Source organism: Cydia amplana, chromosome Z (genome assembly GCF_948474715.1).
Source record: "Cydia amplana chromosome Z, ilCydAmpl1.1, whole genome shotgun sequence".
NCBI lineage: Eukaryota > Metazoa > Arthropoda > Insecta > Lepidoptera > Tortricidae > Cydia > Cydia amplana.
Genome location: NC_086096.1, coordinates 5,926,972 through 5,942,781, shown reverse-complemented (window position 1 = coordinate 5,942,781; position 15,810 = coordinate 5,926,972). Strand labels below are relative to the sequence as shown.

General features: G+C 37.4%; 1 protein-coding gene across 3 annotated transcripts in view; it reads left to right on the top strand.

The window, feature by feature from the left end:
• LOC134660906 (protein NDRG3-like) overlaps positions 1 to 10,929 on the top strand; it is a 115,410-nt gene extending 104,481 nt beyond the window's left edge. For 2 of the 3 annotated variants that reach the window (XM_063516780.1, XM_063516778.1), the window contains 4 exons: positions 347 to 493; positions 4,533 to 4,778; positions 5,516 to 5,600; positions 10,747 to 10,929. In XM_063516780.1, the coding sequence (XP_063372850.1) occupies positions 347 to 493; positions 4,533 to 4,778; positions 5,516 to 5,600; positions 10,747 to 10,877 (609 nt within the window). In that variant the 3' untranslated portion in view covers positions 10,878 to 10,929. Of the gene's footprint in view, positions 1 to 346; positions 494 to 4,532; positions 4,779 to 5,515; positions 5,601 to 9,459; positions 9,547 to 10,746 lie in introns of all 3 variants that reach the window. The other variant, XM_063516779.1, reaches the window with a different exon arrangement.
• Positions 10,930 to 15,810: the final 4,881 nt, after the last annotated feature.

Here is a 15,810-nt window from a genome sequence, read left to right as displayed (position 1 = left end):
ATATAGTAACTGCAGTCGCCATCCGAGTGGATATTGAATTTGCGGCATTATTTTTTACAGACGGAAATTTTTAAATTGAGTTTGCGTGATATGCCAATTGGGTTACGGGCTCTATAGCCCCTATAGTAACGATAGCTTATATGTACATAAAAGCTATCGTTACTCGAATAAGTGACAGATGGTAACGTGGGGCTGCGTTCCTACCACTTTTATAATTGGTGGCAACTGGCAATGTCACCACCGAACTGCAGTCGTCATCCGAGTGGATATTGAATTCGCAGCATTCTTTTCTACTGTTAGAATTTTTTGGCGAGAATTTGGTGCTTATTATCCACGTATGTTGTAGGTGGACGCTCTGGCTCTGATCAACTGCACGTCCAACCAGTCGGGCTGGATCGAGTGGGCCTACCAGAAGATGAACACGCGCTCGCTGCGCGCCCGCGGCATGACGCAGAACGTGCTGGACTATCTCATGTGGCACCACTTCGGCAAGGTATACCATGCTACTTTATACACTATGTACAGTAAGTAACGGATCAGACTGCGCGTCGAAAGTATCTGCCATTCTCTAATAGCTTAACAAAAATATATATGTCCCTGTATGTAGTACGAAAGAGGTATGTCAGGATCGTAGCAAGTGGAAATCCGTGGTCTCTGCCTACCCCTCCGGGAAATAGGCGTGATTACTGATTATATGTATGTATGTAGTACAATTAGATGAAGTAATCTCGGCAAGCAGATACTTTTGGAACGCTGTTTTATCCGCTACTATTGATGCTGTCTGTACATCATTTCCGCATTAATACGTATGTAAACTCCCAGCTGTTTAAAATGAATGTTACTTGTTAATACTAATGGCGCATAAGGGGTTTTTAGGGATATTACTGTGTACTTGTACGGACAGTCTAAGTCAATAACGGTATTGACTTAGACTAGAATTTAAGTATTGAAAACATGCACGTTTAATACGTACCTATAAGAAAAACGGATAAAGATTGAGGATTACAATGGATGTGGAGAAATATTTTTTTAATGTGCTGCCTTGTCGAGACTTTCATTCCTTCGCGTTACGTGCCAATATACATATACAGCACTCTGTACATGTGCAATAAAACACCCATCAAGGGCAAGATAATACGATTTTATGCGAAGAAACGCGAGTACTTCGCTCAATGTAAACTTATTATCTTCAATTTCGTTTGTTCGGCTCATTTGCGGTGGCATGTCGCCTCGGCGCGGGAGCACGACCTGACATTTCCTTTATTACCTACCGACTGGAAGTTATTGCTGTTAACCGCTAATTTAATATAACCAGGCGGTGTGGTCTAACCTCAATTTAAAACGAAACTAATCTGTCAACGTTTAACTCTGGGTTTAATTTTAAATTTTCTATTGCGCTGTCATTTGTTTGCCTAGCTGTTAAGCGTTATACATTTTATGAAATAGGCATAGCTTTTGCGATTATTTTAACAAAATGATGTGTGCCAAAGCGAATATACTATAAATTTATCCTTTTCATATGTATATTTTAGGTTTTAGTACCTACACTGTATGAGAAGACTTAGGAAAGAAACATGCAGCCATAAAATTATTCCTCTTTATAATATTTAAAAAAATAAAGGTATGTGAATAAATTTCGCGTTAGACCCGTCTATAAATGTAAGTTAATATGGGCCCGATTCTGATTTTGAAATAGACATCTATTAGATATCTTTTAGGCATCACCAAGATACGATAACGATATGTTTAAGATCTAACCTGTCAAATTTGACATTTGCGCGATTCTGGAGATACTCTTGATCGATTTCCACAAGATATGACTTAGAGATCCAATTCACATCTAATAGATATCTAACTCTATCTAACGTAAAAGTGACATTAGTTGCCCGAATTGCGCTGCAAAAGAGAACTAGTTGAAATCTAAACTATAACGTATCTAGAATAGATCTAATACGTGTCGTCTCTTGTGAATATCTTGAAGTTCGAATACGGCAGTATGTATTCCTCTTTAAACAGTACGTTGGCCTGGCACCGAATTTACGGGCCCTAGATATTACTGAATGCCTTAAGCACCTACTTTTCGAGTTTCTTGTATGAATTTTTTCATCTTAGTCTAAAATCCCAAGTAAGATTGACCTTCGCTAATGAGCTTACCGGATTAAAATTATATTGAGTCAAATAAAATATTTGAAAATGAAAACGTTCATGGTTGCAATAGGGATGATGACACATGTTGAATTTTATAACAAAATCTAGTAAAATAGATAGCAAATGAGCAATTTATCACAATATTGTGGTTATTAAAAAAATATATGGAATTAATACAAAAATACAGCACCTGAACGTTTCAAAATTTAAGTTTTTTTTAACTTTCAAAAACGAAATAATTAAGGATACCATTCTATTCCTCATATTTTATCCAAAAAAAGTTTGTATAGCAACTATATACATAAACGCAATATTTCACCGCCAAAAATGCAATTTTCTTGTTTTGTTCATACTTCAAGATGCGATCTCGTTGACCTTGACGTCACGATCATATAGCGTTTTGTTCGGGGCGTTTCGCGAGTGAAGTACGACGGTCGGACTTTGACTATCATTTCTGACTTTTGTATTGCTTTAATGCAATGGGTCCCATATAGACATTTGATCCTAAAAACAAACCTGATTGATTGATACCATAAATAAAAATTTGTCATCTAGTCTATTAATTAATAAAAAAATTAAAAATCATTTTTTTAAATACACTGACGTGCTTACTAAACGAGCTAAAACTCCAATGGAAAGCATTAAACATATACATTCAACAGCGAGGTAGGTACTTACCTTTTTCTTTCTGGTCCCTATTGCCTGTGCGGTCGAAACCGTAAATCCGGTAAGCACATTAGTTAAGGTCGATCTTACTATTGGACTATGGGATTCTCTACTATTTGTTAAAAGCGCCGAAGGTATAGAGCGTTTGGGAGACGTTACTTTGAAACTTCTAGCGACATCTAGCAATCGGTGTCAGTGTCCAGATGTTGGCGCGGTTGCCTCAACACATAAAATAATCAACTCTCCAGCAATACATTTTCAGCTAAAGGGTTTTTACGTAACTAAAGATGTCGTAACATATGGTTCACCAATCGGGTAGGTTTCTATTTTTTTATTACTTGTATAAAAGGGGAAAGACAGGGGAGGCCTTTGCCCAGCAGTGGGACACAATATAGGTTATATAAAAAAAAGGTTGTTATTAAAATCGGTTTATTTTGAAATAAAAGCTAGGTCCGGATATTTACTGGCTTAGGCTAACTAAAACTGCAGCGGAATACCTAGTTCATCGTGAAATACCTGGTTCACTTCCGACGCCGCCGCTGTCCGGATCAAAGCCTCCTATGCCGGATATTGCTGGCGATATTATTCGACCACGTTAAATCAATAATTTGGGAGTTCATTTGACCTGTTATCACGTGATTAGATGGGTTTAATGTGTCGAAAATTTCATTTGTCTTTCTACTAAGGGTTGCATCAAATCTTCTGTTTTTAGGGTTCCGTACCCAAAGGGTAAAAACGGGACCCTATTACTAAGACTCCGCTGTCCGTCCGTCCGTCCGTCCGTCCGTCCGTCTGTCACCAGGCTGTATCTCACGAACCGTGATAGCTAGACAGTTGAAATTTTCACAGATGATGTATTTCTGTTGCCGCTATAACAACAAATACTAATAACAGAATAAAATAAAGATTTAAGTGGGGCTCCCATACAACAAACGTGATTTTTGACCGAAGTTAAGCAACGTCGGGCGGGGTCAGTACTTGGATGGGTGACCGTTTTTTGCTTGTTTTGCTCTATTTTTTGTTGATGGTGCGGAACCCTCCGTGCGCGAGTCCGACTCGCACTTGGCCGGTTTTTAAAGTTATATACTAAAGAAAAAGTGACCAAGCCCTCCGGTGGCCGAAGCCGGAATCGAGCGTCTTCAGCTTACGCGAATAACGTCCAGACCACTAGACCAGTGCCCTGTTTATCAAAAGCTTGTAACTTGTAATACAAGTGGAAGTCCCTTTTAGACAGCTTTTGTTAGAAAGGTACTTCCACTTGTATTACATGTTACAAGCTTTTGATAAACACCCAAATTCTCAAGTATATGCAGTCCTTGAAAGGCTAAAATAATTTGATTTGTTCCCTTGTTGTATGACAATAGTAATTAGTAAGTCAGGTATGTGTTATTATGATAAACTCAAATTGAGTGGTGGATAGGACGGCTGTGCGAACGTGTTGCATGAAATCATATTATTTTATTGATTATGGCGAATTTTACTTTAATTTTCTTAAAATTATATTTAACAAGCGAGTTTTTTTACATTTCTAAAGAATTACTTAATTTCGTTTGGACTGCTCAGAGGCAGTCGATATCTGCGACTAATGAGTACAGTCATGGTCAAAGATATCGGCTAATTTAGCATTAATAGCGATCTCTGGCGTGTCATGGATCCTGGTCCGACCACACGATAAGCTTTAACTTTAAAGTCATAAACTTTGAATTTGTAAATTCCAGTTCCCCGAGGAGCGAAACCACGACCTAGCGCAGATGTACCGCATGCACTTCAACCGCAACGTGAACCCGACCAACCTGTCGCTGTTTATTGACTCTTACCTGCACCGCACCGACCTCGGCATCGCGCGCGACGCTGAGACCATCAAAGCGCCCGTGCTGAACATCACTGGAGCCCTGTCGCCTCATGTAGAGGATACGGTGACGTTCAATGGGCGGCTACACCCTAACAACTCCACCTGGATGAAGGTATGTCCATTATATGTCACACCTTGGTACCTATTGACGCTGAAACCATCAAAGCGCCCGTGCTGAACATCACTGGAGCCCTGTCGCCTCATGTAGAGGATACGGTTACGTCGTCGTCCCCCCCCCCCCTCAACTCCTGTTTAACTAGTCACCGCTGACGCTAGAAGCTGCAGGCAAGCGTTGACCCATGGTATGGTCGCGTTCATAATAATATTACTGTAATTTTTTGTCCAAGTATGTTTTCTTTTTTTTTCTTTTTTAAATTATTTTTCTTGTATGTATTTTTTTCTTTTTTTTTGTATTCTCTATTTTCTTAATTATTCCTTTTGTGATGGCATCACCGAATGGGCCCTACGGAAGACCAGCGCTGGCTTTATAGCTAGCATTATGCTGAGTCCTGCTGGTCCATTTCGTGATGCACACTTATTGATTTCTTCTTTTCTTGCTGTTGTTGTCTGTACATGTCCGTACATGTTTTGTGATCGTCACGAATAAAAATCTTTTATCTTTATCTTCAACAACTCTACCTGATAAAGGTATATGATATATGACCACTACAGATGTCTCACTGGTTTAACTATCGACGCTGACAACTTCAATGCGGCTTAACATTGTCTAACGTTCCTTTAGGCTGAATCGTAGGTACCTCCGATACCACATTTGAATCGTTACATTAAATCAGAAATACGCTTCATATTTATTTCATTGTGGTAAACATATCCAACGACTGATTTCAGATATCCGACTGCGGCATGGTTCTCGAAGAGCAGCCGGGCAAGATCTCCGAGGCTTTCCGTCTGTTCCTGCAGGGCGAGGGCTACGGTAAGTAAACCGCTGGACGCGACCACGCCAACGCAACCATGGAACCATGGAACTAGTCAGCGTCATTTCCTTCGTCATGACCCTAGACAAAGGAGTATATTCAATCGCGGAAAGGAGTGCAAAATATTCCGTTGATGTGGATGGTATTGTGAGGCTCCTGAACCTTTTGAACGCCACGCCTATTCTATGCAACGCGCCATCCTAAACCTTATTGGAACGCATGAAGGTTGATATTTAACTGGTGTTTAAGTGTAACCTTGCGCGTCTTTGGCGGTCAAAGGGTTTAGTGGATTGTCAAAGGTAACCGCTTGACAACCAATATTTTGCACTATTTTACGCGTTCTGACATATTCTTTTGTTTATGGCCATGCCCAGAGCCAACTGGGGCCAGGCCAGATTAGACTTCAGACAGTGGCAGAAGGCGAAATGGCATACCTACCATATGGCTACACTATCGCTGCTTATGTGATAGGTATATCGGCCGAAATGTCAAATTTTGAAAACCAATTCAAATTGGACCCCTGAACTTAGAGCATCGACCAATAAAAAAAAAGAATATGGTATAAAGGAAATTAAAACCCATAGAATATTCATTACCATTTATTTACACCAAAGTGAATTCTCAATTTATTTTCGACATTTTTGAGATATAAATGTTAAATCATTGGTCGGTGCTTTATCATAGACATATAAAGTCGGGAGCATTTGCACAGTTGCACTAGATTTCATTGTCAGTCAAAAGTTCAACTTTGTACGTCTTTAAAAAGTTCAGATGTCTGTGGTCGCAGGTAAGTAGGTAACGTAAAGAATCGGAAAAGCATTTTTATCGAGCCCACTGATTTTGCAAAAGGTCAAAAGCCTTTGCAAAAGGTTTATTTTAGATAAGTAAACACTTACCTACAATATTCGCATCATGTTACGGTTAGCTACTATGCATAATTACATAATTAGTTATTGATATGAATTATCGAAAAGTTAAACGAAAAATAAGTACAGTGCTAGTATTTATGGTGTCGTTTCAAATGTGAGAAACAAAAAAGTTGAATTGTATTTGACACAATTTCACAGGGTTGGAACTTCTTATACTTAACCTAAATTACTACTGGATTGAAGATATATGCCTACAAAAAAATATCGAAATATTAATTAATTAATAAAGATTTAGATATTTTGGATTTATATAAATGTTAAGGAATTCGATACAATGGATGGCATGGGTGTTTAAAATATTATTATTACATGTATTCGGATAAAATATCTAATCACGATGGAATATAAACATACACAATAATTTTGAACACAGAATCTGCCAAATAAACTTACATTAAGGTAGTCTGTTGCCAAATACTTATGCCACAGATACTGCCAAAGAGTTTTGACCAAGCCCTCAATGACGGGTCTTATAATAAGGGTCTTCACCGCGGACGCGTGCATATCGAATTATAACACCTTCAACAATCATTAATTTCCAGCCTTCCGTCTCTATTTCCGTCCTATTCAAATGTCTACCAAATTCGAAATTATATGTATTTATATTATAATTATGACGTCCCCTCGCGATATTTTTATATAATTTATAAAGTCTATGCACGCGACTGTAATTTCGGTGTAATTTTAGAATATAACGAATTAATCATTACTAAAATGTGTACCAAATGTGAATGTATTCTAGTCATTTACTCGTTGTTATATAATAATAGCATAGTCACTAAGGTTAATCATCTTCAAAGAAATGACTGCTTTTAGTGCTTTTAATGTGTTATTCACTATAATCGACATACAGACAACAACATGAACATTGTCATGCTGTTTAGTGCGAATGTGCACCGGCTAGCTTTGCATTTGGACGACCAACATATTACCAATATCTAAACCACGCCACGCCTCGCTCGATAGATGCAACCACTGGTACACAACGCCACCTTCCATTACGACACCGAACCCTTAAGAAAACGTACATAATTACATAACATTACTAAATAACTAGTCAACACTATTTTTGCATCTGTTTGGCCGCGTCACCCTTGGAGGATACAACTAAACGGAGTAGCCATTGACAGGCTTTCCCCTCTGTCGAAAATAGGCGGCCAACGGTCATACACAATGTATGGACTGACGTTTATCTGACATGGCTATTTTTACGTTACTCATACATTTGACGTTCCCCTCCCCCGCAAAAATCGGCAGACTGTTTTGTACACAAAATTACAGACATGGCGTCTCCGTTTGATTATATCCTCCAAGGCGTCACCCTACTCGTCTTACTAATCGTTGTTTATACTTGGAATGTAAACAATTTTCAAATATTTTGTTAGATAATAGATTACTTAGATAATAGTAGTTTATGCAACAGTGATATAATAAGGGTTCTTAAAATTCAAGGGTCGAAGTTACAAAACGAGACGTAGTCGAGTTTTGTAAAAAAAGACCCGAGAATTTTAAGAACCAATTATGAGCTGTTGCATACATTACTTTTTCTATGACAGCTGCAGCAAAAAAAAAAAAAAAAAAGTCGAGTTTTGTAAAAAAAGACCCGAGAATTTTAAGAACCAATTATGAGCTGTTGTATACATTACTTTTTCTATGACAGCTGCAGCAAAAAAAAAAAAAAAAAAAAAAAAAAAAAGAGAGAGTTATTATTAAAAAAAGAGTTATTATTAAAAAAAAGAGTTATTATTAAAAAAAAAGAGTTATTATTTAAAAAAAATTGAGTTATTATTTCAAAAAAAAAAAGAGTTATTATTGTAAATGAAAACATACCTCTTTCAATCAAGATGATCGGAACTTGTATCTTTAAAAAAAATAAAGCAGTTGTATTATACTCATAAGATGACTGCTAGCAGTCATCTTATGAGCCTATAGACAAAGCATTCAAATGACATTGCTTTAGATATCACTGTCAGTCATTTAATTGACACATTTAAGTGCTGGAGTAGAAAAACAATTTTATGGCTTTCGCCCGGCATTAAATTTTTAAAAATCATTTAGTGTTGTCAATGTTTATTTTACCCGTTTTTTTCTGTTTGGTTCAGTAAAATAAAATCAAAAAAGTCTTACTTGACAATATTAGGATGTAATGGATGTGTAACTTGTTTAAATGATATGTTCTGAACCTTTTCTTTGTTTTCTTAATTACGTTTGAGCCTGGATATTGCATTTTGCGGCCATCCTAATCCGGTATGTATTAGCGGGAGAGCTTTAATTGGTACTGCTTAGTTTCCCCTTTTACTTACAATTAGTGTTGTGTGCGCTAACCTGTAGATTAAAGCTACGGCTGTCTATAGAAATATGAATAGCTAGTTGAGTTCCGTGTATTATAATAAAAAAATACAAATAACTTTAGTAGGTTTAGTTGTGAGCTGTAGGTGACCGTGTAAATGTCTAAATGTATTTTAACACAATTATGTTGTTATTCTATAAATCTAATATCAACTTATCGTTGAACAAATTGAACATCGAGTGCATGCTCTTCTACATCGCGTACCATATACAGTATTATACCTATTAGAAACATTATTCTTAGTCCTTATTTCACGTAATTATTCATAACCTTATGACAGGACGACTACGATATCTATTACTTACTACAAAAAATTTACGTCACTAATATTTTATCTACTTTTAGTGATCATTAAAACATTACAAACATGATATTAGACTCGATTTTCCTAGTCATTCCTTGCATAAGTGTTAGTGGCTAAAGAATTACTTGTAGTGCTCTAAATATTACTCAGAATAACTGTTTTGCTAGATATATTTACCTACAATTAATCGAACACATTCAAGACTTCTCTAGCCACCACAACAGCACGTGTTATTTCTCATTCTATTTATTTTGTTTTATTTTTCACCACGGTAGGCGTTGTGCAACTGCAAAAAATAAGCACGCCCTGCCATAGAGAATCCCAGCCGGGAGCTGTGACCGTCTAGAGCTTTCGTAGAAACAGTAAGTCACACCTTATTTTCTTATTTATTGTTTTTTATTTGCGAAAATAATGATATCCGTTGTACCTAGACAACGTAAGCGTAAGGGCGCGTGTACACGGTGCCGCCGCCGCGGGTTTTACGCGTCTCGTGTACATAGCGCGAAGGTGCGGCGGCGGCGCGGAGGCGGCACCGTGTACATGCGCCCTAACATAACATTATATGCTTTAAAACCATGGTACCAATGATATTATTGTTTTCGCATGTTGAATATATGTTGACTACATCCCCGTAGTGCTTTTAATATGTTACATAATAGTATTTGTTGTTTTTAGTATGACACGCCAACATTTTTAAATTATATTTTTTGTATCCACTGTAAATATTTTATGTTTCCTTGATTATTGAACAAATGCTGATGGTCTATCTATAGTCTAGTTAATCCATAGATTCTAGTAGGTGGCAGCAATATTGGTGAAAGTGTGATGTGAGGAATACTTTGATTTTCAATCAGTCAATCTAAATATACTTTATTCATGTAGGCCTAGCAACAAGCACTTATGAATCGCACTTTCTTTCCTCTTAAGGCTGCATTTCCACCAGAGATGTGCGAGGATTCGTAGCGGGAGTTGTGTTTGCTGTCAATTATAAACATAGCAGTCACGGAGTTTTGGCGTCAGAATCTAAGCTTTTTAACAACTATATTTTTTCACAAAATGTTTTGATATTAACAATTTGCTTCGTTAGCTGAGGTCTATGCTTAAAGAATGTGAATAATCTAACCGAGTAAAACTTGATTCAGTATCTACATGACGTACTGAACCAGACTTGACTACATTAGAAAAATGCTCAGTGTGAACTCGCTCCACGCCGACGCTTCCCGCTGAGCACAGTGCATGTGGGATAAACAAATGACGGTCGAAGTAACAAGCGCCGGCGTCGAGCGAATTCGCTCATCTAATCTATCTATCTATCTAATACCTTTAAACGAGCAATTCTTGTTTATTTATTTATTTATATATATATATATATATATTTCGGGGATCTCGGAAACGGCTCTAACGATTTCGATGAAATTTGCTATATGGGGGTTTTCGGGGGCGAAAAATCGATCTAGCTAGGTCTTATCTCTGGGAAAACGCGCATTTTCGAGTTTTTATATGTTTTCCGAGTATTGTTTACATATGAACGTGGGCGAGGCATTAATGACGTTGGGTTTCAGTGGCGCCGCTCTCGCCGACCAAGATCGTGTTGTTCCGCCGCCTGTCGGACGCCGAGCGCCGCCGCCCCTGCCGCCACTCGCCCGTCATCCGCATCACCGAGAACCCCATCTCGGAGGCCATCGTTTGCTAAACACCTAACACGAATGCCACGCTGGTGCGATTGTCTGTTATAAATACCATAGTTCACTAAAGCTTCGGTTTCCTCTGATAGCGGTGCCGTCATATAGCGGCCGTCTCCATACAAATACTACGACATCCATATTTAGCCGTATTATTTAGTATGGAGACGGCCGCTATATGACGGCACCGCTATCCTAGGAAAACCGATCTTAAGATAGGTTGGAGTTTTGATACTATGGTATTGTCTCATTGGTCGAATAACCGAGTCAGTAGATTTTATTTGTTTACATTCTGTTTAATACCTAAAATGTCGGTTGATGTGTTAGCTGGCCATGCTATGATTGGACGCTTTGCTCGGCAATCATTTATAATGGCTAATCGCACCGGCGTGGTTTTGGCCTAAACATGACCTAAGCGCATACACCCAACTCTATTATTCTCTAAATTGATAACGTGTAAATATAATAAAGAAACGTATTTTAAAATAGCGAGTACAAATAGTACAATCCTACGATGAACCTATCACACAGAAGTTACGCTGTTTTAGACATCCATTTTACTGCGTAGGCATATACCGTTTAACTGTAACTGAATGCTAGCCACGAATTATAAAAAGATCACGTATTATCACTGCGATTATGAATACTTATTGCATCGAAAGATTTGCACTTTTCATCACGGCACTTTGTAATTATAATAGCAATATTATGTAATGATTTATTAAACCCTCGAGGTCACCAAATTTCGTTAATTATAACGTACCTACGGCAAATCCCTTGACATTTTAATAGGTATCTGTCTAAATAACATCTACCTAAACTAATAAGATTTAACTGTTAGAAGCTGAACAGAAACAAACTTTCAAAAAAGATAGACTAGTTACTTAGTATAATTTGTGTTGATAATGTTATGTTTTTGTTAAATGCTAGTCCATCATGTCATGTCCCTCGAATATCATGCCCTCTCCTAAAAAGTTGATTTGATTTGAATTTGCAGCAATATGCGAAACATTGCTTCTTAAGCAGTATATAGAAAATTGTATAATCCCATGTTGAGTGTATGCGCTAGTGGGGGCGTATTATTGCGGAATTCGTTTCCTATCGCTTGATATTTATTTTTAATAAGTACAGAAAAGCTTTAAAACTATTAAGTTACGGCATGGATGTGATTATGAGCGTTGTTCTTTGATGATTATTTATATTTTGTTGGTACTGAACGTAATTATTTGCCTAAGTAAGTATATAAGTACACGTGTGCGTAATTTATTTGAATAACTGTGACCGCGAAGGGTAGGTATATATAATAAAGTTTGTAAGGTATCATCACAAACATGTTAACGTTAAAGTTTACGACGGAACCAAAGAATCGTGTAAGTGTACATATCTTGTGAGGACAGTGGAATGTAAATATTCCGGGACAATGGTAAAACAGCTCCGCGAGCCACCGGTTACGTACCCTTTTGTTCGAAGCGCACTCATCTCGTACCTTTTTAAAATAATCGTTATTAGCCACTGGTATAAACTATACATGTATATTAGGTACAGTCGCCATCAAATATATCGGAGCGGCCAAGCTCAGAAATATATGAACACACCTTTATTGTCAAGGCGTTAAGCTTTGGTTTCCTCCGAAAGCGGTGCCGTCATATAGCGGCCGTCTCCATACAAATACTACGACATCCATATTTAGCCGTATTATTTAGTATGGAGACGGCCGCTATATGACGGCACCGCTATCCTAGGAAAACCGATCTTTAGTGTTCAGATATTTTTGAGCCCGTTGGCCGCTCCGATATATCTGATGGCGACTGTACCTAATATACTTATGTACTACATCTATGACGTAGTGTTCGTGTAGGAAGTCACTTTACACTACTTGTAATTGTTTTGTGCCGCCCGAAACGAATATTTAGTTTGATCACATAAAAACGGCGAGAGGGACAACCCTCCCATTGACGAAGCTTAACTCCTGTTGTGTACGTAAGTCAACACGTTTCTTCATGTGTGTGTAATTATATTCACTTGTAAATTAATACCGGTTGTCTCTTTCGCTGTAGGGTCGTTAGAGTGAGAGGAAACGTCGGCGGTTCGCTAGAGCCTCGCTGGGTGCTAAGTTAAGACCAAGATAAAAATTTCGAGAATGATTATTTAACGTAAAAGCGTTTTGGAAGATTGTTTTGCCTATGTATAACGCCTAGATATATATGTAAATCAAGTTTTAAATATATTTTGTACTCGTTTATTTCATATTAATCGAAGTGTTGTGATCAAATTGTCTGAGAAATATTTACTTTGTTTTAGTTAAGCTCATCAGTATTAATTGTGAGTAAGATATTTTTAGTTGTCTGGATTATTGAAATCACTCACTGCTTTTAATAAGTATAAAGTGTTTAAATATAGAGGAGATTGCTTGCTCCATTACAATTGATATCATTATGTTAAGTATTTATGTGTGTTGTTGTCGCAGGGTCGCACGCTTTAGCCAGGGGAGCGCTTAACTAACTTAACACTAGATGTTCAAACAGATTTGCTATTTTAAAATACAATAGACCTGAATTGTGTACTCAATTGGTATGTTATATGTATAATGTATTAAGTTAGTTAATCGCCAGTGTCGCGCGGCATAAGGGCGGGCGTTTCTCTTCGTAGTTAGGTTAGAACAGGATCAGTAGCTGGATCTGACTAGGACCTGTTCGGGCCGCAGCGGCGCCGCGCGCCGCCCCGGTACTCAGTGTACTCACGTCTAAGAGGAAACTTTTGGTGTATTCCCATTTGTCCCTGCCGGGTACAGATGGGAATAGACCTACATATAAATCATTCCCATCCGCCCCAAGTATGGCAGCGGTCACGCGGGGCTACGATAGATGGAAATAATACACCAAACTTTACAATATTGCGAATACTTTTGTTTGGAAATTTACTGCGCACGGGCGGCGCGCGCAGCCACTCGGGGCCTGCTCCACTATGTGCTTTGTAGAGGTACAATGGATAATAAAAGAGTTTTATGATTTCTAGATTTTTAAATAAGCAGATTACCTTTTAAAGAAATCAGTATATCGTGAGGTTATACATGTTGATACCGCGGAGTGGAATAGACTCCAAAAAGAAAATTCGCCGCAAGCTTGTAAAGCTTTGACAATAATTTAAAATACTCTGAAAATAACTGTTGTTTTTTTATTTAAAAGTGGTTGAAATCATGACAATAAAACAAGTTTTTGACAATCGAATCCCACAATTATGGAATTGATTACCTATTGAAATATTGTCCACCGTTACATACCTACATATATAATATTACTGTTATCAAACATCAAACCACCTTTGCTTTGTATACAGGTTGGAAGGTAGTTGGGATAGTCAAAGAGCGGGTACCTAACTAGGTATGTGTTAGCACATACACCTTTTTTAATCCTTTAAATAAATAGTTCTGATACTTATTGTTGGGTAAATAAAAGGCGAATTAACTGTTTGGAGCTCACACAATTGTACGTATGCTGTTTTATTTTTAAACCACTTGCTCTTAACGAAATGTCAACAACTGTGTTTATAAATTGTGTGAATTTATGATGGTTCTAATAAAAAGTGATTTTACAAGGAGATTACTGTTTTATTGTAAATAATTAGAGTAGCATTATGTTTCATTAGGAACGCTTTAAAATGTCGTTATATGCCTATTCAGGATAAAGAAAGTAGTTTAAATTATTGGGACATAGACAATAAACCTTATTATTATTGTTGAAAGAAGTGTTACAAATGGTCAATTAACAATATGTTCACTTTCATTATCTATTATTAGACTGCAAGCAAAATGATCAAGTGTGCATTCGGGTGGCAAAAAAAAAGTATTATATCCCATTATGCAGTCTTAGCGCACCTATTTCTATTTATTTTATTATTCGTATAGTTTTTAGAGAAAATGGGCCTTAGTAGATAGAAATAAAACAAATATATAATTTCAAAACTTTTTATTTGTTAGAAAAAAATATACACTTATAATTATCTCAAAATATTTCCTTCTTAAGTTTCATAACTCCAAGACAATGAAACATTGGCCATACATAGATCGGAATTTGTAACATAACGGACGTAGGGTACGAAAATATACACAGTGCACAGGTGCGTCCGACGCGCTGGAAACTCATGACCTCATATTAACAATGGGCATTCAGTAAAGGTTTAAAACAATATTCTCACGGAAATAGGTAGGTACATTTAATTCTCTATTTTATACATAAGTTTCATTTTGCATAAAGTGAATCATTTACTGGACGTAACTTTTTTGGAACCGTATAAGACCCTAGCATATCATTTATGTACAACATTATATCTTCCTTATCCAAATTATATATAGCTGGTCAACCAAATCTTGTCAGTAAAAAAAGGCGCGAAATTCAAATTTTCTATGGGACGATATCCCTTCGCGCCTACATTTTTCAAATTTGCCGCCTTTTTCTACTGTCAAGATCTGGTTGACCAAGTATAGGTTACTTTACGTCTCAGCCGCCAAAGACAGGGCATGGCTCAGCCATGAGAACGCACGTTGATCACCTCTCTTTTACACGTGTGTGTTTCCTAGGCTCGCCGGACGGTTTCGTCGGTGACAACTGAGCACAATTCGTTATTCTCCAAGTTAATAGCGAACCGAACGCACCCTTAAGCCCGTCATCGACTAGACCCTCTCGCACAAACGCGTTTATTTCGAAGACAACTTCTCGACTCTTATAAATTAGTTTATTATTACTTGTCTTCTATAAACATTGTGCTAGAGGTATCATTCAACTCGGGCATCAGATTAGACAGTAATAGGCAATAAGTCACAAATAACGTGGCAAGAATTATATCATTTTAAAATCAGCTAGAGTACCTGTGTTGGCATGTTTGAAGTTAACAGTTTATTGATATTATTGTAATCAACATAGAGCTCTTTGGCTCCATTCTCCTTAA